We start from the raw sequence: 23,130 nt of genomic DNA, 5'->3' as shown, positions 1-23,130 counted from the left end.
CATGGAACTTTGTGACTTGCTTTCTCCTGCCCTGAAGCGCATGAATACCAAGATGAGAGCAGCCCTCACAGTCGAGAAGCGAGTGGCGATAGCCCTGTGGAAGCTTGCAACGCCAGACAGCTACCGGTCAGTTGGGAATCAATTTGGAGTGGGCAAATCTACTGTTGGGGCTGCTGTGATGCAGGTAGCCCACGCAATCAAAGATCTGCTGATATCAAGGGTAGTGACCCTGGGAAATGTGCAGGTCATAGTGGATGGCTTTGCTGCAATGGGATTCCCTAACTGTGGTGGGGCCATAGACGGAACCCATATCCCTATCTTGGCACCGGAGCACCAAGCCGCCGAGTACATAAACCGCAAGGGGTACTTTTCAATAGTGCTGCAAGCTCTGGTGGATCACAAGGGACGTTTCACCAACATCAACGTGGGATGGCCGGGAAAGGTACATGACGCTCGCATCTTCAGGAATTCTGGTCTGTTTCAAAAGCTGCAGGAAGGGACTTTATTCCCAGACCAGAAAATAACTGTTGGGGATGTTGAAATGCCTATATGTATCCTTGGGGACCCAGCCTACCCCTTAATGCCATGGCTCATGAAGCCGTACACAGGCAGCCTGGACAGTGGTCAGGAGCTGTTCAACTACCAGCTGAGTAAGTGCAGAATGGTGGTAGAATGTGCATTTGGACGTTTAAAGGCACGCTGGCGCAGTTTACTGACTCGCTTAGACCTCAGCGAAACCAATATTCCCACTGTTATTACTGCTTGCTGTGTGCTCCACAATATCTGTAAGAGTAAGGGGGAGGCGTTTATGGCGGGGTGGGAGGTTGAGGCAAATCGCCTGGCTGCTGGTTACGCGCAGCCAGACACCAGGGCGGTTAGAAGAGCACAGGAGGGCGCGGTACGCATCAGAGAAGCTTTGAAAACCAGTTTCATGACTGGCCAGGCTACGGTGTGAAAGTTCTGTTTGTTTCTCCTTGATGAAACCCCCCCACCCCTTGGTTCACTCTACTTCCCTGTAAGCTAACCACCCTCCCCTCCTCCCTTCAATCACCGCTTGCAGAGGAAATAAAGTCATTGTTGCTTCACATCTATGCATTCTTTATTCATTCATCACACAAATAGGGGGATGACTACCAAGGTAGCCCAGGAGGGGTGGTGGAGGAGGGAAGGAAAATGCCACACAGCACTTTAAAAGTTTACAACTTTAAAATTTATTGAATGCCAGCCTTCTTTTTTTTGGGCAATCCTCTGTGGCGGAGTGGCTGGTTGGCCGGTGGCCCCCCCACCGCGTTCTTGGGCGTCTGGGTGTGGAGGCTATGGAACTTGGGGAGGAGGGCGGTTGGTTACAGAGGGGCTGTAGTGGCAGTCTGCTCCAGCTGCCTTTGCTGCAGCTCAACCATACACTGGAGCATACTGGTTTGGTCCTCCAGCAGCCTCAGCATTGAATCCTGCCTCCTCTCATCACGCTGCCGCCACATTTGAGCTTCAGCCCTGTCTTCAGCCCGCCACTTACTCTCTTCAGCCCGCCACCTCTCCTCCCGGTCATTTTGTGCTTTCCTGCACTCTGACATTATTTGCCTCCACGCATTCGTCTGTGCTCTGTCAGTGTGGGAGGACAGCATGAGCTCGGAGAACATTTCATCGCGAGTGCATTTTTTTTTCTTTCTAAGCTTCTCTAGCCTCTGGGAAGGAGAAGATCCTGTGATCATTGAAACGCATGCAGCTGGTGGAGAAAAAAAAAGGGACAGCGGTATTTAAAAAGACACATTTTATAAAACAGTGGCTACACTCTTTCAGGGTAAACCTTGCTGTTAACATTACATACATAGCACATGTGCTTTCATTACAAGGTCGCATTTTGCCTCTCCCCACCGCGTGGCTACCCCCTCAACCTTCCCCCCTCCCTGTGGCTAACAGCGGGGAACATTTCTGTTTAGCCACAGGCAAACAGCCCAGCAGGAATGGGCTCCTCTGAGTGTGGCATGAAGAAAAGCACTCTATTTCAACCAGGTGACCATGAATTATATCTCACTCTCCTGAGGATAACACAGAGAGATAAAGAACGGATGTTGTTTGAACGCCAGCAAACATACACTGCAATGCTTTGTTGTACAATGATTCCCGAGTACGTGTTACTGGCCTGGAGTGGTAAAGTGTCCTATCATGAAGGATGCAATAAGGCTGCCCTCCCCAGAAACCTTTTGCAAAGGCTTTGGGAGTACATCCAGGAGAGCCGCGAATGCCAGGGCAAAGTAATCCTTTCACATGCTTGCTTTTAAACCATGTATAGTATTTTAAAAGGTACACTCACCAGAGGTCCCTTCTCCGCCTGCTGGGTCCAGGAGGCAGCCTTGGGTGGGTTCGGGGGGTACTGGCTCCAGGTCCAGGGTGAGAAGCTGTTCCTGGCTGTCAGGAAAACCGGTTTCTCCGCTTGCTTGCTGTGAGCTATCTACATCCTCCTCCTCATCATCATCTTCTTCGTCCCCAAAACCTGCTTCCGTATTGCCTCCATCTCCATTGAAGGAGTCAAACAACACGGCTGGGGTAGTGGTGGCTGAACCCCCTAAAATGGCATGCAGCTCATCACAGAAGTGGCATGTTTGGGGCTCTGACCCGGAGTGGCCGTTCGCCTCTCTGGTTTTCTGGTCGGCTTGCCTCAGCTCCTTCAGTTTCACGCGGCGCTGCTTCGGATCCCTGTTATGGCCTCTGTCCTTCATGCCCTGGGAGATTTTGACAAAGGTTTTGGCATTTCGAAAACTGGAATGGAGTTCTGATAGCACGGATTCCTCTCCCCATACAGCGATCAGATCCCGTACCTCCCGTTCGGTCCATGCTGGAGCTCTTTTGCGATTCTGGGACTCCATCATGGTCACCTGTGCTGATGAGCTCTTCATGGTCACCTGCAGCTTGCCACGCTGGCCAAACAGGAAATGAGATTCAAAAGTTCGCGGTTCTTTTCCTGTCTACCTGGCCAGTGCATCTGACTTGAGAGTGCTGTCCAGAGCAGTCACAATGGAGCACTCTGGGATAGCTCCCGGAGGCCAATACCGTCAAATTGTGTCCACAGTAGCCCAAATTTGAGCCGGCAAGGCTGATTTAAGCGCTAATCCACTTGTTGGGGTGGAGTAAGGAAATCGATTTTAAGAGCCCTTTAAATTGAATAAAGGGCTTCATCGTGTGGACGGGTGCAGGTTTACATCGATTTAATGCTGCTAAATTCGACCTAAAGTCCTAGTGTAGACCAGGGCTCAGGATCAGTGCTTATTTGTAATGAAAGAGGTGCCGGGGCTCAAGCAATTAGGTTCCGGGGCTCAAGCAATTTTTTTACTTTCATAACTCAGGCAACAAGCACAGAGATTCCGGGGCGATGAACTGCCACGCCTAGTGGTGCAAGCCCTGGCACAAGTAGAGCGCTGCTTAGGATCTTGGCTTTAGGTGTGCATATTTTGAAAATCTTGGCCTAGGCAGACAGCATTACAAAAAGGGGGAATTTTTTCCTCCTAAATCCTATCTTCTAGCTAGCTAGCCACTTAATGTTGAAATTCCTTTTGTGCCAGATATGCACAGTTGATTCATTTGCTGAACATGCTACTGTACATACCAATTTATTTCATAGGCTGGGTTATGAATGCAGTCTATCAGAAAGGAAATTTATAGCTCAGTTTAGAATCACTTTATTAGACAATGGAGTTCCCATTGTATGCGTAGTGAAGGTTGGTATTAGCAGTAACACACACAAGCCATGGTCTGCACAGACGGCACAGATTTGTGATTTCTTGCAAAACAAAATATCAAAAAATATATACGAGGTGCGTGGTCCACTTCCACCTATTGTAACATGTATCCCAGGAACGATGTTTCAGTAAGCAAAGAAAATAAAAAAAATACAGACCTGATCATCCTTTCAATCCTTTGTTGACACCACTTCATTTGAGGTATTTTATGATTTGTAAATTTCCTTTTTCCTCCTCCTCCTTCATCATCATATGTCTTCTTTATACCATGTATGGCAATGATGGTAGAAACCGATAGCAATCTCCCATCTGACGGATTTCCATCTGTCTCTAGCTAGTTAAGTTTTGAGCATTCATTTTTCATCTTTCTGCTTGTAGAAGCCTTCCCAAAGTTGCTATCTTCCAAGATTTTCTGTCTCCTGCTCCCTTTCCCACATATTTCAAATCATTGCATTCTATAGTTAGTTAATTTTCTTCCTATTCTCTCTTTCTTTGTGTCACTTCTTCCAGTTGTCTTCTTGATTTCCAGTTTTACTCCCCCCACCTTTTTGTGTCCTTTTGCTTTGCTTTAGTCCACCCCACCTGCCTTATTCTTACCGTCCTTTATTTTTTTTCTCTGCTCCCTGTTGTTCTTTCCTCTGTGCATTAGTAAATAAAGCCTTTACAAGATCCTAGTCACAGACTTGCACATAGTTTTACTAATGTCATTTGCCCAGGACCTGGTTGTTTATAAGTATTATGTTATAAATGTTACTTACTTGTACTATCTGAAATTTCAGATAAATTGAGTTTTGTAATCTCACACAAATTTTAATGTAATAAAATGAAAAATTATTTTGGGAGGAAATGTGTGCTTTTGATTGGCCTTTTAAGGTGTGGTTTGAGAAACCATCACTAATAGAATATATGAAAAAATATGGGTTTTTGCTAGTAAAATACTTGTCAGTAATATAATACATAAAACCAGAAGTGACAAAATATTTTAAGGACCTACCATTCTTTTCTTCCTTCAGTTTCTGTGATTCTGTTTTAAGGGCCTGCTTCGCCTCTCACATACGCCAGTAAGTCGTTGTTGACCTCAGTGAAGTTTCTCCTGATTTACACTGGCACAAGGGAGAGGAGAACCAGGCCCCACATGTGTAGCTCGGCAAGTAAAAATCCACTCCATAGGAAGAATCTTTCATAGTAATGTTGTCTCTTTTTATTTCAGTGCAATGAAACATCCTTCTTTTTTGAAGCACGTAACAAAACCACATGCAAACATCTTTGGAAATGCTGTGTCGAGCACCATACGTTCTTTAGGTGAGTGGAGGTAAAGTTATTAAGATTTTACTATGTTATGACAACAGAAGATAAATGTGCTGGTTGAGATTCTTGTTGCACCTCTCAGAAGGATAGCACAAACTCACAGCACAGGGGGTGATGGGTTAGGGTGGCCTTAAGCCACTCTCGTGCCCTCCTGATTCTAGGCTCCTCTGTGAGCCATGCCCTACCCAAGTCTCTTTCCAGGCATAGTTTTATTCTTCTTCTATAGAATGTATGCAAAAACATCAAACACAAAAAGCATTTTCTCTTCTCACCTTGGGCTGTCGCTCCTAGAGGCTTTTCCCTTTGACTCTCACAGTGCTGAAAAGAGGATACACCCTTCCTTCCAATCTCCCTGCTTCAAGGCCTACTGCAGAAGCCAACCTCCCTCCTGTAGTTCCCACTCAACTGACCTCTCTCAGCCCCTCTATAAGGCACACCTGAACCCCTGTTCCCTGGCCCCTTCCCCATCTGGGTCTGATAAATTGAACAGAGCAGGTTGGCCTCAGGTGTCCTGGCCCTCAGAGGGACAAGCTACCCTGTTGCACGGCATGACTGCGTACAGCAAATCCTGAGATGTATGTATGCATCTTCAAATGATATGGGCATGTCCCTGTGCAAAGCAAGTTTCAGTTGGAAGCAAATTTGTTCAGTTGTGTTACAAACCCTTGTAAAAGTCCTGCCCTGATAATATTGCAACACTGACATGCCCTCAACAATGGGCACAATGCTCCCTTAGATACGTTCTCAGAATGTAAAGATGAGGAAACTCCATGACTTCACACACTCAGAATTTATTCACCATTCTTTCATGGGATAGAAGTTCGCAGGGTTTGTCCCACCACCAAAGAAGTGGCAAGGTCTTTGGACCTCCAAAACTGTGGCACTTGGTGGAGTAACAGGAGGCAAGGGCCATTCAAAACCCTGTAGCTTTGCACTGCCTCCTGTTCCTCAGCTCCCCCAGGATGCATGCAGCACAGCTAATACGGGAGGTGTGCTGCCGGCCCTCTTCCCCCATCAGCTGCTGATCCCAGTGTGTCACTCAAGGGTAATCCACATTACAAAGGAGGAACTTGCACAATTTAACAGTGACTCAGGCCTGGTCTACACTGCAGCATTAGGTTGACATAAGGCAGCTCACATAAGCTATGTCAGTGTATACCCTACAGCCTTGCTCCCGCCGATATAAGTGCCATACTACACCGACATAATAACTCCACGAGAGGTGTAGGGCTTATATCAGTGTAGTTAGAGCGACACAGTGTTCCTGTCTGTAGACCAGTGTTCCCCAAACTGTGGGGTGCAACCCCTAAGGGGGTGCAGAGGAATGTTCAAGGGGGCTCTGCTGGAACCATGAAATGGACAAGAAAGCCAGCTCCCCAGCCAGGCTGCTACCCGGTCTCTTCTGTAAGCCAGGCTGCCACCCAGGCTCCCGGGTCAGGCTGCCACCTGGGCTCCCCACAGGGAGTCCTGCTGCCCCCTGCGGTTCCGGCCCCCTGCTCCCAGCCAGGCTGCTGCCCAGGCTCCCAGCTCTGATCTGGGCTTCTTGGCTCCCCACTCCCCTCTGGGAACAGGGCATCTGACTGGACACTGGATGTAGATCTCCTTGCTGGGAGCCTGGCTTTCCCCGGGCTCTTGGCTCCCCACCAGGAGCATGGCAGCGGACTGGACTCTGTGTGCAGATCTCCCCTTCGGGAGCCCAGCTGCCCCCCTGCTCAGGCTCTTGGCTCCCCGTTCCCTGCCAAGAGCACAGCAGCCAACTGGACCCCGGGCACAGATCTCCCTGCTGGGAGCCCGGCTGTACCCCCTGGGCTCTCGGCTCCCCGCTCCCAATTGGTGTAGTGTAGACATGCCCTCACTCAGCATTAACTTTCATGGGGATTGTGACAGGGCGACATCCTGTTCCTGTCTTCTGTTCTGTCTACATCGACTATAAGACTTTCAGTTGTTAAACACTCAAGCGCAGTTTAGTTACATTAGCTCTTCCCACTACCTTATTGATCCATACACAATAATTATTTATAGTGTCAGTTTCTCCTCAGTTCTTTGCTGAGGAGAGGGAAGAGATCTCACTACCCAGAGACCTTTCCTGGTTTTGGCTCTGCTAGCTTGCCTCCCTCTTCTGTGCTGCTTTATACATTCTGTGTTAATGGACCAATTTGCTTGTTAGTCCTCCCCCAGCCCATTCAAATCCATTAATTAGGCCCCATCAGGGTCACCGTGGTGGAAATCGATTGGTATTTAAATGACCAGAGTGCTGGCTCAGCTGTTGATTCCCAGGACTCTGCACAGGAATGTTCTGTGGGGTTTGGGTAAGGGTGATGGCACAGAAAGAAGCCATCCATCTAGATCTAGCCTCACCTGCATGGATTCATGGAACTCTGAGCCCCATGGAGCACCCATGGGGAGCCTGCCATGACATGGGGATGAGGAGTTTACAGAGGAGCCATGCTTCCCCTTTGTGGACCTGCAAATTTGTGCCCACAACTTCTGTTACGAGTGGAGGAGATTACTTTGTCTTATAATAGCATTGCATCATCCTAAAACCATTCTACATGTACATTAATTAGTTTATTTACTATATATTTGAGTGTATGTAATTTTACTGTGTCATGTTATTCTTAAAATAATGTAGAATGCCAGAAAATGAGTCAAGCTCTCAGTCAAGAAAATTCAGCAAGTTTGGATCCGTAGGCTATAAACATCGGTACAGGTAAATCTATTTCACCTTAAAATCTTTACATTCAGATCATTTCCCCTCAGAAAAACTGTTAATCATAACATTCCAGTTCACAGATTAAACAGTGTGAGATGCAGAGCCAGATTTTCTGGTCTGATTTAGCTGTGCTCAAAGCAGGAACTGGGAGGGAGGCAATGAGGCAGGGGCCAAGGTTGCTTTGTGGCTCCCTGATCCCTGGGGGCCAGTACAGCCCATAGCACAGCATAGAGAAGCCTTAGGGATGTTCTAAATTACACCTAGCCCATGGCCTGAAGGGGCTGTTCCAACAAGTGTGGATCACCAGAGCATGGAAGGATCCTGGCCAGGATTCTTATGCAGAGATCTAGCACTAGGGATGGCAGAGAGCCGTAGGGAAATCTACTAACTATGGGCATTCCTCAGAAGGCCAGTTAAACTAGCTTTACAGCCCCAAGTGTTGCCAAAGCAGTACAGATGAGCCATAGTGGGGCTAAGGATCTGGTGCTTTTTGGCTAAGCTAGGGATAGATCAAACCAATTTGGTGAATTTAAGGTTTCCTTGTCTAATGGTTGGGGCACAAGATTTGGAGCCAGAAGACCTGTGCTTTAGACCCAGCTTTGGCAAATATATGCTGTGTGACCTTCAGTAAGTCAGTTATGGTGTGATTTACAGAAGTGCTGAACACTTGCAGCTCCAACTTCCTTATGAGCTGCAGGTATTCACCATCTCTGGAAATCAGGCCACTGACTTTTCTCAGGCTGGTGACATCAGTCAGGAGTGTGAAAAATCCACACCGCTGACCAAAGGAGCTATGCTGACCAAACCCCCTGTGTAGATGCAATGAGGTCAATGGAAGAATGCTTCCGTCCGCCTAGCTACCATTGTTTGGGGGAAGTAGTGTTCCTACATGGCATAAAAACCCCTTCTGTCTATGTAGATTGTGCCTATGCTGTGTGGGGTTTTGCCAGCATAGCTATGGCGAAGGAGCTATGCCAGTGTAATCCCTATAGTGTAGCCATACCCTCAGTCTCAGTTTCCCCATTTGTCAAAAGGAGATAAAAACACTTTTTCATCTTTGTAAGGTGTTTAGAGACCTTTCATCAGAAAGTGCAATACAAGTCTTAAGTACTATGCTATACCATAATCATGGAACACCATGGCCAAGTTTGAATGTCACAGTATGGAGTACAGTATCCTTATCACTGCCTCCCAGGAACACAAACCTAAAATCATAAGTCATATAACCCTCAACATCTTAAGCATCTCCGGAACCTCAGTTAACAAAAGAGGACCAAAATCTTAGTAGAGAAGGATATGGCTCCACAGGGGCTTCCAATCTACTCTTTGTTGGAGTGACCACTTGATTCTGTGCCAGAGTAGAGAGGACCCAGGCTGTCCACCGGCTGGAACAGTTCTGCTGATTGGGATGTGGCAGACGCTTTGCTGTAGGAGAAGAAATTTTGCCTCCATTGCACCCATGGCATGAGATTTAACATTTTTTTGTTGCAGTTGGCCACACTTCAGTATTTCTGCCCCTGGTGCTCTAGTCTCATACCTTCCCCCTTCATTTGTCACAGGCTGTCTGTATACAGCATCAAGGTGGCTGGTGGTGATAATGAATTCACCTCTTGGGATGGGTCTTTGTCGACTGCAAAAATGTTTTTTAAACATTCCAGATAATATCTTCTCTTATCACCAGAAGGGAAAAAGGAATCCTTACTTGTGCTGTGTTGATCTGCAAGGGTTTTCCCCAGACCTGGGTTAGTGTTTTAATAACTTGGAATTTTAAAAAAGATTGGGACTATCCTATTACAGTTCAGCTACTGGGCATTTGAAGCGTATTGATTACCAATATGATAGTGAACATTATTCAATTGGTTGGTATTTGAGATTCAGTAACTGTTGCTTCATTAAATGCATATTGGCAACTGTAATTAACAGCATCTTCATGTGCTTAAAGCATCAGCTGTTTGCTTGCACTGTAGATCTGATTCCCACTACCCCACCTGTTCTTTATTTCATTGTTTTTTGGGGGTGGGTTGTATCGTTGAGGGGCAACAATAAAACTGCACTTCTGCATATGTAGTGTAAGCTCAAGACAGAAGCTGTAATTCCATGCCTGAGGAGAGGGGGTCATAACCTTTTCTTGTTAGCCTCTGGGTTATTTGTTTGTTTGGAGTCTGGTAGTTTGTAAGCAAGCTGAACTCCCCATTATCAGATTAGTTGTTTAGATTTGGTGCTGCCCAAAGGGGATTAATGAAGGCTGCTGTTGGGGGCTTACAAAGGTTAACATGGTTGCAGAGCTATAACATTTGTTAATATTTTCTGCCTAGCCTGCAGAATAAAATAATTTGAAACTTAAAACCAATAATACTTTGATCCAATCTGATGGTTTTTTCCCCTTAAATATATTTTCTGATGTTTAAAGAAATTAAAAAAAAAAAAGGGTTGATGCAAATAGATGTTCACATAACTCAAATACTAATTACAATGCTTAACACATGGTATCATTGCTCTTCACTCATTAGAAATGCTCCTGAATGTTTTTAAATCATTGCACTGCAGATGTGGCAACTGGGAATTACTGCTAGAAATGATCTTTCCAAAAACCTTAATTTAAAATAAATGTAAGAGCGATCTATAAAAAAACGTAAAAGTCTCTGCATTTTATTTTTGTTGAAACTGAAATACTGTTAGATAGTATTAGTGTTATTAGTAAAATAATGTTAGTGTTTAATTGATCTTATTGTGTGACAGCAGAAAATAAATAAAATTCATAGTGCTATCTGGTTAATATATCTTATTTGTTCATTCACAGATGTTTTGTATAAACCTGCATTTGTCATTTATGATTCATATCACTTTAAGGTTAAATCCAGAAATCCTAGAATAAATTTTTAGTCTTACTATCTGGTTTTGTTTTTTACAGGGAGAGGGGAAGTGTAACTTAATTTTACTGAAAACAGTTCAGTAACATAGGTCCAAACTGGAGTCACAGTTTTTTGTGATACAGAGATTTACCTTATTTGTTCATTGTGTGTTATGAAGCTTGTCTCTCTTATACATTTAATTTTTTTGTTTGTTTAATATCTTTCCCCATTATTGTTAACACAGAAACGCTTAGGTTTTAATTACTTTAATTAATTTTTGTTTTTTCCCTAATGTCTAAAAGAAAGAAAAATTTGAGCTGCAGTGGGTGCACAAGGCGATACGTTTTTCAGGAACAAGTGCCTATATTTACAACCTATGGCCTAATTCACATTTATACTAAGGCAACTTTTTACACTGTGTAGTCATGTATGACAGAGCTTTAAAATGGGTGTAAATATAATTTCTCACACTGTGAAGTCCCTTTTACATTGCTTTTGCAATGAAAAGGGGCCTTAGCATAAATGAAAATTAGGTCCTATAATTTTTTGATGTTAACAGCTTGTTGCAGTCTGGCATTGCACTGAGTTTGGTGTCACTTTATCATTCCCATTTTGATGCTGTGAAATATTAAGGCAGCAATGTGTTGCCTCAAACAGAGCAATGTTAAGGTATATTTTAGTAAGACAAATGACTCTAAAAATTAATTCAGGAAATAAAATTACAGCAATCAAATTACATGCTTGAAGGTTATCGTGAGGCCAAAAAAAAGGCCAAACTGTGTTGGCTACTGTCTTAATTCTCAGTAAAGTAGCATTTTGTGTGGATTCTGGAACTGTTTCCTTACACTCAGTTGGAAAAATACCAAATGCAGGAGAGAATGGCATGATCTGTTGGCAGTTGTGCCAAGGTATGATTTGAAACAAAATCACAATGAATAGCATTGTAGTTAATACCACACAACCTGCTGTGTGAGCAGGAATATTAGAACTTGACTCAAGGTTCCTTGGGTAAAAGGTTGATGACTAATTCATTGGTCTCCCAACCAGCATAATTGCTCTAACTAAAAATGTTAAATTTCTTTAAGGTTCACTTTGCAATTTTCCATTTGTCCATCATATTGATTTTGTTGCATTTTCAAGTGGCAGGACAGCTTTGCAGATGAGCAGAGAACTTTCTGTCCAGCTTCCTCGGCCTGACCAAAATGTTGAAAGAAGTCGTAGTAAGACTTATCCAAAAAGAATGGCACAAACACAACAGACTGGTAAGCCCTATTTGAACACTTCTGTTTATTTTGTCTAAGAAGAAGCCTTTTCTTTGGCCAAAGATGATTCACTCTGTTTTCAGGAAGTCAAGCTGAAATTACTAAATTTTCCTGAAGTTTCTCTTTAAAATGTGTTTTCTACCTTATTTTTGTTTTAGACTGACATAAATATACTAACATTGGCTGGAGCTAAGATTTCCAACTTTATGAATAAAAGTGACAAAGGAGTGTGGATTAGTGATAGAAGTACATTTTTGTAGATTCAAATATATAGTACAGTAGAGTAGCCTGAAAACATGTAATCAAAAGGAATTTCTTTTATTTGCTATGTTCATAGCACTCTGCAGTTTGGACTATGTGAGTGTGAATTGCAGCTCACCCGAGCATGCTGTACTGTAACTCCCCTCTGTGGATGCTGCAGGTGCAAATGAAAAGGCACCTAGTTCTCATTAACTTAAGTCCTGTTTAAAGAGAACTTTATTAACCCAAACTTTTAGTTTGTGCTTGAAGTGTCCACATGAGGGAGTTACAGTGCAGCATGCTAGTGTACGCTGCAGTTCATATCCCTGTAGTCCAGAATGTGGGGCCATCTACACAAGCCGAGAGACTCTGTGAACAAGGTCTTGTGTCTTAAGCAGAATATTAGACCTACATAATTCCTCTGGCATCCCAGAATTATGCATCACTGCTTCACCCAAGGATTCTTCCACCTCACTGTTTCTCTCCAGTACAGTCCAATCAGTCTAACAAAACTTGTGATGTTTATTTTGATGTTAGATTGAATTTAAGTTGCCACCCTCTTTTGGATTTTCAGTGTGATTTAGATATGTGGGTTGAAAACGCATAACTGCGTTGTCAAAATGTCAGGGGGAAGCTGGAAGATTTGGCAGCTAGGTGGGGATATTTAGGACTAAGAGGAGACTGCAGGAATTGGCCCCAACATAATAAATAGTTCCTGAATTTTAGTAATAGAAACAATAGGTTTTACGATTTTAGGCCTCCATCCAGACGAGTACTTACGCATGTACTTAACTTTCCAGGCATGAGTAGTTTCATTGACTTCAATGGGATTACCCCTGTGCATAAAATTAAACATGTGCACAAGTGTTTGCAGGATTGAAGATTTAGTCCATAATACTTGAAAATTTAGCCAAGTTTTCTTCTTATCACAAGTTAATTGAAATATTAGAGGCATTCAAGAGCCCCAGTTTTTTAAACCTAGCCTATATTGTTACTAATGTGGTGAAATTGTAGATTTTTTACTTTTTAATCTTAATGTTGTGTTTAATATTTTCATCTTTTCTCCATTACATTTTCTGATATTTGTGCATCACATTTGACAAGATTTTTATAGAATAAATAGGAAACACTAAAATAAGAAACAAAAAACAAAACAAAAAACCCAAACCCCAAAACAACGAGCATCCCAACAACCCTGAAATCCAACTGCTTGATCGTGGAATAAATGCCAGTGAGTCATTATCTTAATTTCTTCCTATATCATTTGTATTTATAGAATGGTAATGTTTTATGAGGATACTGTTTTATCATCTGTTCCATCTTACTAACTACCTAAATAGTTATCTAGTGGCTAGAGCATAGATTGGGAGCTAGGAAACTGGAATCTAGTCCTAGCTTTGCCACCAGGCTCTGTGGTCTTGGGCAAATCAATCAATCTCTCTGCCTCAAGTGCCCCAACTGTCAAAATTAAGGTAGTAATGGTTACTATTGTACCTGCCTCGCATTGGGGGTTGTGAGTATTAATTAGTTAATGTCTAATGCTTAAAATATATGGAGTGGGATTTTTAAAAGCACTCAGCATTGGTTTTACTTTGCTCACATTGAAGTCTGTGATAGATTTGGGAGCAGAGTCAGGCCAACATGGAAAGCTTTTGAAAATCCCACCACTATAGCACCATATAAATGATCATCATTATTATTGTGTGTTTATTTCCTAATCTGTTTATATAGCTATTCATATCATGGGGCAGATGTTCCCCATCTGTATTAAACATGAGTTAGAGGGAAAACTGCATTGGAAACCCTGAAAGATTTTCTTCATAAGCTTTTCTCAATATCATTTCCTTCTAATGAAGGAGCTTACAGCCTCCTGGAATGGAATGCAGAGGGCAGTTACCTGGATCCAGGAATGTTCTGTGCTGGTTACAGGTCTCACCTGTTTGATTTTTAAGCAAAAGTTAGTGCTTGCAACGGTAGCATTACTTCCCCCTCTGTGCCTGTTAGTTGCAACCCTCAGGAAGGGGTGGAACTACTTTACCGTTCTCAGAAAATGTAAACAATTTACAGTATATGATTGTCCGAGCTATGCATATGAAGAGAGGCACTCCTTTGCTTACAGGCTACTTTATGCGGCAGAGGTGTGTCGGTGCATAAACATGTCAGAGACTAGCTTCCTCTTGAAACTAAGGCAACGCCTACACTGTGAGCTAGGGATGTGGCTCCCCAGCTCACGCATGTCCTTGCACTAGCTCTCATCAAGCTAGCATGACTGTAAATAGCAGTGTAGCCATGGTAGCACTGGTTGTGGCAGCAGAGACATGTGCCAAGTACAAACCTGCCGCAAACCAGTGGGTATGTACTTGGCACGGCTCAGACGTGTCTCTGCTGCTGCTATGAGTGCTACCATGGGTACACGGCTATTTATACTCGTGCTAGCTTGATGAGAGCTAGCGTGAGTATGTGTACATGAGCAGGACAGTCGCATCTCTAGCTCATGGTATAGACATAGCCTGATTTTTGCTTTTTGAAAACAACAGTAGGACTCTGATGGATTTGGAAAAACAAGGTGGACCAATAAAAAATATTACCTCACCCATCTTGTCTCTCTAATATTCTGAGACCAACATGGCTACATAACACTGCATACAACATTTGGCATAGACATCCATTCAGCTGCACTATTCAGTATTTCTGTTGATAGTTTGAAATGGATCTCATTTCCTGCCTCATCTCTCTCCTCTAATTTTGCAGAAAAGTACATGGCTACTCAGTGAGTGATCCTGTCAGCTGTAACATAAATCTCCAGTATCTGTTCAGTATGGGCACTTGAGTGTCTTGTATTCTTTACTACTCTTTATTGTTTCAGTGGCAGATGTTCTGTGCTCATTGATAGTTGCTGTCATTTTTCTATGGTTGTGAGAAAACTGAGACCTATTATATATATTTGTTTGCCTGTAGTGATGTGCAAAATTCCACAAGCAGTGCATTTCTGTGTTGTTTTGTTGAGTTACAAAATTTTGTAGCTCACAAATTTAAATAAAAAAAAACTTTTTCCCCATGTCCACATATATATGCATATGTCTATAGCCTCTTTCACATGCACCGATGTGTAGAGTATTTTATTTTTAATTTAACTTGTGTACTCAGTAAACCATTTATCACCAAATGAGTCCCAAAAGTACAGCCACTTTCTGTTGGTGGGTGTGCCTTACTTCTAAATGACTATCAACGAAAATGAATACATGTTGCATATGTCACTTAACCTCTTGGTTAAGGGGAAGGGGGAGAGAGCCAGAACATTCTCCATGGAGAGCAAGAAGCATTATAAAAGAAAGACATGCATGTTCCTCTGACAGGCTGTCCTGACACTTGTAACATCCTTGCATATAAATGAGCATCTGTTTGAAACCTCATTTTTCATTTTGCATATGGGCATGTACGTTGATAAACAAGGTTAGCCCGCTTTCTCTGTTTAAAAAGATTTTCAGAGGTTAAGGGTGGGTTAATGTTTCTCTCTCCATGCTGGAGTATAATTGGATACCTCATGTGACAGGCTCTGCTACATCTCATTGGTATAAAACCTACACTTTTCACATAGACTCTTTCTTGAATGTAATCATGTTGAGTCCTATTAACTCAGTAAATCAATTCTGCCTCACTTGATTCATATTATGCATTATTTGATAAAAATATGAGCTAATAGCAGACTTTAAATCCTACAGAATAATTTTGATTTAGGAGATGAGTTTGGTAGGATGAAGTAGTGTTATGAGTTATTTAAAGCTTTCCCTGCTGAAGGTATCTGGGAGAGTAATATGACATAGCTTATTAAAATAAATACATTTTTTTAGGATAGTTAGAATTGTACCAGTTGTCATGATAACTAACCATTCATAATATTATATTTTCTGGCATGGTGTAATAGAATTAAACATGCATTGCTTAGCATTTTACCCTGATTTATTTGACTTGATTTTGCCTGTCTCCTAATATGAATTATATATTCCTTAAAATGTTTTGTGCCAAGCACCATTTATGTTAGCAGCCTGTTGGGGACGGTTTAACTTTTGCTTTATTTTTTGCCTTGTGCTTGTGTCCCTCTGTACAAGGGATAGGCACAGTCAGAGCTCCTATGGTGAGGATGGAGAGCCATGGCTAGGGATGGTGCACTATGCACACTCCCCCATACACCTGGGAGTTCTGGATGGGACTGTGTTTCCTGAGCCACAATCTATCCTGGAGTTCCCCTTGGGAGGGAACTGCTCCACATTCCCTCCAATGTGGGACTGTGTATAAATCACACAATCTAGCCCTTAAAATCCATACTCCCTCCCTTATCTCATAAAAATAAACTTTTCTGCCACCTCCCGTTCCTCTAGTGCAGGGGTTCTCAAACTGGGGGTCGGGACCCCTTATGGGGTTGCGAGGTTATTACATGGGGGGTCGCGAGCTATCAGCCTCAACCCCAAACCCTGCTTTGCAGCCAGCATTTATAATGGTGTTAAATATATAAAAATATTTTTTTAATTTATAAGGGGGGTCGCACTCAGGCTTGCTGTGTGAAAGGGGTCACCAGTACAAAAGTTTGAGAACCACTGCTTTAGTGGCCCTGTGCTGATTGTCATGACTGATTATATAAAAACATTGAATTTACCACATATTGTCCATTTCCCATTGTTCTCACCACTGTACTGATAGGGTTAGCAATCCTATGTAACACTGAGTGGCTCAGAGTACTTCATTGTCACATTGGCCCATTATTACATGGGTCTAAACTTATTAGCATGGCAGCCAGTGACTGAACCCCATAGTAAGAGTGGGAGCAGATGCTGAGAGGATAATGATGGAAACATTTAATTTTTGTGTGTGCTTGTTAAATATATTTGGGGCTTAAAATGGAGATCTGGAGGAGGGAGTGTACATAGTGAAGAGAGGAAAACTTTAGGTTTATTCCTAAAAATATTAATTAAAAATGATCTGGTTCTCTTGATGGGATAGACAGTTTGATTTTGGCTTGGCAGATTATCTTCCCAGGAACCAGATTAAAGCTGTACAAAAGCATCCCTCTTATTATCCCTTTCTTGAAACGTTACATATATCAGCCATTCAGGTATTAGAGAAAAATCAGACAAGGAAGCTTTAATCTCTATGTATTTGATGTGTATCCGTTCCATTAAAGTGAATGACTTTAAAGGAGGCTTTTTAATTATCTGTTTTACTGCAACACATAAAATGCTAGTAGCCTAGGCATATTAGGAGATTTGGGTGCTCTAAACATATGCTAGATACTTGTAATCTATGAACTATGAGTTAAGTATAAAACCTTATTTAGCTGTCCCATTACATTGGTTTCATCCCAGTGTATCTTCACTGTCTCCACTGGAGTTACTGTGATTTTCACCAGTATAAATGAGGTCAGAATCAAGGCCTTAGTGTTGATTTTCTTTATAATATTTTTTCTATAAAACTTTAAGTCATGGGTTTTTAGAAAAATAAATGGGCCATGTTTGACCACAGTAGTTAATGTTTACTAACCACTGTTTGTTCATTTACTAAATAGATTGTCTATTAGATTTTTTTCTACTTTGGAATTTGGAGCCATAACACTGCAATAAAATTCCAAAGAGCGGAACATAAACATTAATCACTGTACTTTAATTTTAAAAAGAGAGAAAAAACAAATTTCTTTTCTTTACCCTTAAAATCTGCAAATCTGGTTTTCTCCTAGCTATAACACTCACAAAATTAATTGGCACTCCAGGGTGTTAGCACCAAACAAGCAAGGTTAATTTTCTAATTTGGTGTTAGGTTTGGAGAGTTTCCTTCATAGGTTCAAGTGTGCGGTATGAATAGCTGACTGTGCTGTGCTCTTAGCCACTTTCTGGTTTAATTTAGTTGGGAAAGGGTTACAGTAAAATTTTGCTCTGTTTATAAATCATAAACACCACCAGTGGAGCAGTGTTCAGGATCCCTCATTGTTCTGTAGCATTCTATTGTGATCAGAATGGCATTTTGAGCAGCTTTCAAAATGCTGGAGACTAGATTGCCTGATGAAAAGGTTATTTATCCTTTTTGTTAAGTGCTCCATTATAAGAGTTCCTTAGGGGTATTCTCCCTGGGACAATGTTTATATGACCCCCATCTACTGCTACCCAAAGATTCTGGTTTACTCAATAATGAAAATGCATAGTTTATAATACATTATTATTATTATTGCTTTAGGACCTGATTCACCAGTGCCTTGCATGGATGTTTACACCTGTGCAAAGTAGTGGGTGTAAAATGCTACCATTCTGATTTAGGAGCAGCCTAGGTTCGGTGCGGTCTGGAAGATCAGGCTATTAATATTTATGGTGCTGTACCATACCTTGTCTTTTCAGGATCAGGGCCCTGATCTACTAGGCACTGTGCAAACATATATTCAGGCACAGTCCTTCGCCTGAGAAGACTATATATTATCATGGGATACCACAGGGCACATCTCATTTGTTGTATGCAGTATTGTCAACCCCAAACATTCAAAATCATTAGTCAGGCCCCAACAAATCATGACATTGTCTTAAAAATAAGGATTTTTTACATATCTAATAGGTGTTGAATTTTTTATTTCTGATTTTTGAGCCTGTAGGGTACACTCAGGTCAGATTTTCAAGCTTTTCTCTGCAGCAGGGCCGGCTCCAGGCACCAGCGAACCAAGCAGGTGCCTGGGGCAGCAAATGGAAAGGGGCGGCAGGAGGTCGGGCTCTGGGGCGGCAATCCATCCTTGGCGGCGGTGGGAATTTGGCGGCCGCTCCATCAGAGCGCGTTTCGCACTATCACTCCGCCTCCGTGTTCAGTGGCAAGGTTGGGTTTGTTTGTTTTTTTTGTCGCTTGGGGCGGCAAAAACGCTGGAGCTGGCCCTGCTCTGCAGGTATGGGGAGAACTATTTTTTTTAAAGGAATACTGAGATTCTCATGGAAGAACATGTCTCCAGAAGCTGGGGGTTTAAGAAAAATACCAAATAACATGACACTCATGATGAAATCATGAGATTTGACAACAGTGGGTATAGATGCCAGAGTCACTTTGTTTAATTTGAGTTGTCTCACCATAGGATGTACTCAGTAGTATGTAGAGTGAGATTCTGAGATGATAGGTGATTTAGGAAATCACATTTTCATCATGATCTCTGAGTAGTCACTGTACCCAGATCCATATTTCAGACACTTCCCCAATTCAGATAAGTACTGAGCAGAAAAGGCCTCATTATCTTTTCACCTACCCCTGTGAAAATGAAGAGAAACTCTAGTGGAGTTATACTGGTGTAATACTGATATGAGACTCAGAATCATTCCAAATATCTCCATCTTGCAGTGGTAGAGCTATTTTTACCAGACTCTTTTTTGTGCCATGGAAATTCTCTGCTTATAGTTGCAGTCCTGGTAAAATTGGGACAGTCCTCTTTTTTTATATGATGTCCCAGTTTCCTGGGAACTTCTTTTGTGATGACTGAAATTCATCAGTCAAAGTGTTTTTTTTTAATAACTACAAAATGTTTGTTCAAGACTGAGTGTTCAATGTGATGAACGACATTTGGAGTAAAGAGAAAAGTTTAATGAGGATGAAAACTATTAAAGCTGTTCTTTTGCTCAAAGTGAATGTTAACAAAATTTACTCAGAGTTGTATTTATAAAAGTTAGTTACTGGATATCCTCCACTCTGAGGAGGATAATGTTGAGTAAGTAGCAGCACCAGAAGTCATTAAAAAGTGTTTTGTATGATTCGTTTGTGACCCTAAGAAATGTTGCTAGTTCTCAATTTTGAAAATGTGGTCATTTTATAATTGACACTTCTATCAAAACTGTAACATTTTTACCTTTTGTAAAATGACATTCAAAAAGATGTGATTCTTTTCTAACTTCGCTTTTTTTGTTTTATTACAAATTTTGATAAAATGTTGATTTGGCTATTTTTACTTTGTGTGTGTGTGTATGTGTATATATATATGTGTGTGTGTATATATATATATATATATGGTTGAGAGAAAAAATAAACTCAGACTACTGGTTTAGGACAATATTTAATGTTTTTATTTAACAGGTAGTTCCAATTTAAAATTTAAACTTGTCAACCAGTTGTCTAGACTATGTTCTAAATACCTTGGGTATTTCTAAAACATACACATATAAAAATCCATCAAGTTTCAATATTTCTGGTTAATAACATACAGCACAGTGCATGAACTTCCAAGAAAGTGTTTTTTTTTTCTTTTGGTATCACTATGCTCTCTTCTCATTAGTGGGTTTAAATACAAACACTATATTCGGATAATGTCAAGGGACTGAGTTTGATAAAAAACAGACATGAGTTAATGATTCCACAAGACTCCTAAAGTCGTTTAAATTTAGGGTTCTTAAAATTGAATAATCTATTTATATTCCACAGCAGAAGTTGACATAATACGGATTATTGTAAAAGCAAATAAAACCATGTACACCAACCCTGTCAGAAAGTTCAGGTAATGCAAAATAAAGTTCAGATTTTATTGGACAAAAGGTAGGAAAAACTGCAGCTATTCATATATGAAAAGATTCTATATATCGAAGGTATTTCCAAAATACCTGTTACCTTAGTATCAAAGCACCAATAATGGCAGATAAATCATAGCAGTAGGATTAGTGTTAGAACAATTTTTCAAGAGTCCATTTTGTATCCAGAACCACATCACAATTTCTACCACCAGTGATCATATGAACTGCCACAGAAGCATCAAAGGGTGCAAAGGGCAAAGTATGCAGCCCCATCCACCTCAACAGCCACCCGACTTCATCCACCAGTCAATGGTTACTTTTGGCAGGACATTCGAGAGTTGTGACATAACAATAATGCCATCCCCACCCGTTTCCAAAGTTTCCTTTGGTGGTGCCTAGAATACTTTGCCTGCAACTGGAGAGCTATAACAGACAAGTGGGTATCATCCATTTTGGTTACACCATCAAGTTTTTTTCTCCTCCAAAACCTCCTTCCTGGCCCCTCTTTAGGCACCACTCATGAGGAGCTCCTCCAATAGGAGCTGAACACTCCTCGAGCGAGGCGCTATAGCACAAGTGCCACCTCACCATCAAGAAAACGGGTTCTACTCCAGCTAGTTGATAGTACCCAAGAAAAAGGGTGGATGGATGCCCATTGTTGACCTATCTCAGCTGAATATTTTATTCACAAATTAAAATTCTGCATAGTTATATTGGCATCAGTAATTCCCTCCTTGGAAAAAGACGTGCTTTGCAGCTCTTGTCGTGAAAGATGCTTATTTTCATGTAGACGTTCACCCATCCCACAGAAGGTTTCTCAGGTTTCAGATAGGACAGGAACACTACCAGTTCAGGGTGCGCTCCTGTTCGGTCTGGCAACAATATCAAAGATTTTCGCCAAGGTCCTCTCAGTGGTGGCAACACAGATTAGATGAGATGAAACAGCTACACCATCTTCCTGTATGTGGACACCTGGCTTCTAACAGTCAGATCCTATCTGGAAGTTCAGTCAGCAACCTTGTCCTTTATCCTCCTGCTGGCATCTTTGGGAATCTGCATAAACAAGTAAAAGTCTACTTTGACTCCCATGCAGCTCATAGACTTTATAGGGCAAACCTGGACTTGATCTCAGCAAGGGCCTACCTCCCTGTAGACGAATTCCATACCCGGAGCAGTCTGATAAACCGAGTCACTCTTAAACCCTGAATGACAGTCTGTGCCTGTCTTTGTTTGCTGGGCCACATGGCCTCCTGTATTTAGGTAATGCCTGTAAGAACCTGCAGGACTAGAATCTGGGACCATGTGTGTTCTGGGCTAGACACTTCAGGAAGTACCACCCAGTGGGGCCTGAGTGGCAGTCCCCTGTAGCCCACTGATTGGCTCAAGTTGGTATAGATACCAGGAAGACATCATGGGGAGCTGTCTGAACAATGATGCAAACAAACTACTTGCTTCCACTCCTGAGCTTGCCTCACTGTGAATCCTTGACTCCAGCTTCTGACCCTGGTTCATTCCCAACTCTATTACTTGCCTGCAGTCTGTCCCCTGGTTCCTGACCATGAATAGCCCCAACTCTGCTACTTGCCTCCCACCTGCAACTTGGTGCCTGACCCTGACCCAACTATTCGTCTCCTGACCATAACTTGGTAACTGACCGATGCACACAGGCTGTCCACGGTCTGGCCCTTACAACGTTGTTCACCAGGCTGCATCTCCATATTCAACAAGTCTGGCTCCCTTCAGTGTATACACCAGACAGACACAGCATGAACAGTATAGTGGCAATCCCCATCAATGTCAGGACTTCACTTACCTGGTAGATGAATCCAACATGGTGATAATCATGATCACATCCCTCATGGACAATCAGATGGCACAAGGTGTGTGGATACCTTGGGAAGCCAGGATGCATATCAATCTCTTGGAACTAAGTGCAGTCAGACAGGCCTGCAATGGATTCCTCCCACTCATACGATCCTGATATGCCTAGATAATGTTAGATGACATGACAGCTGTCTTCTTACAAATAAACAAGGAGGGGGAAAATCCTTTCCATTATGCGTAAAGGTGGTGTGACAGGTTTCAATCAGACCTCTGAGCCCCTAGGGGGCGATGGAGAACTATGGTCCCACTGGCGGGCCTTAGTCACACCTTTTGGGTGCTGGGGAATTAGCGGGAAAGGTGTGGTGGCTGGAGTCTGCAGCGCGCCCCTCAGGCCAGGGGAGCGCCGGCACGAGCCTGCAGCGCGCCCCTCGGGCAGGGGGGCGCCGGCACGAGCCTGCAGCGCGTGGTTCTGCTACCCAAGGCAGGTTGGCCGGGGTAGGGGAACGCAGGCCCACCCGACTCCACTGCATTCCAGCCCAGGGCCCTGACAGTGGCGGGAGGCGAAGGTCCTGCCGCTCGGTCAGCGGGGGGCCATCTGCGCCCGCTGACCAAACACACCCACCCCACAGTGCAGTTCTGCCCCTGGGCTACTTCCTACCCGGTCTCTCAAGCGGGTCTCTCCGGTCC

At 42.7% G+C, this 23,130-nt stretch overlaps 1 protein-coding gene and 1 long non-coding RNA gene across 2 annotated transcripts in view; one reads left to right on the top strand and one right to left on the bottom strand.

The window, feature by feature from the left end:
• EPB41L4A (erythrocyte membrane protein band 4.1 like 4A) overlaps positions 1-23,130 on the top strand; it is a 223,712-nt gene that overhangs the window by 137,536 nt on the left and 63,046 nt on the right. The window contains exons 10-12 of the mRNA XM_048851753.2: positions 4,945-5,036; positions 7,675-7,752; positions 11,748-11,869. Of these exons, the coding sequence (XP_048707710.2) occupies positions 4,945-5,036; positions 7,675-7,752; positions 11,748-11,869 (292 nt within the window). The remainder of the gene's footprint in view (positions 1-4,944; positions 5,037-7,674; positions 7,753-11,747; positions 11,870-23,130) is intronic.
• LOC142072018 (uncharacterized) lies at positions 1,188-2,445 on the bottom strand. The gene is made up of 2 exons (XR_012668300.1): positions 2,312-2,445; positions 1,188-1,723 (listed from the first exon to the last, which is right to left on the bottom strand). It is a non-coding gene; the product is annotated as an uncharacterized LOC142072018 (long non-coding RNA).

This window comes from Caretta caretta, chromosome 5 (genome assembly GCF_965140235.1).
Source record: "Caretta caretta isolate rCarCar2 chromosome 5, rCarCar1.hap1, whole genome shotgun sequence".
NCBI classification, from domain to species: Eukaryota; Metazoa; Chordata; order Testudines; family Cheloniidae; genus Caretta; species Caretta caretta.
The sequence above is the reverse complement of the archived record's forward strand: the minus strand, read 5'-3'. Positions and strand labels throughout refer to the sequence as shown.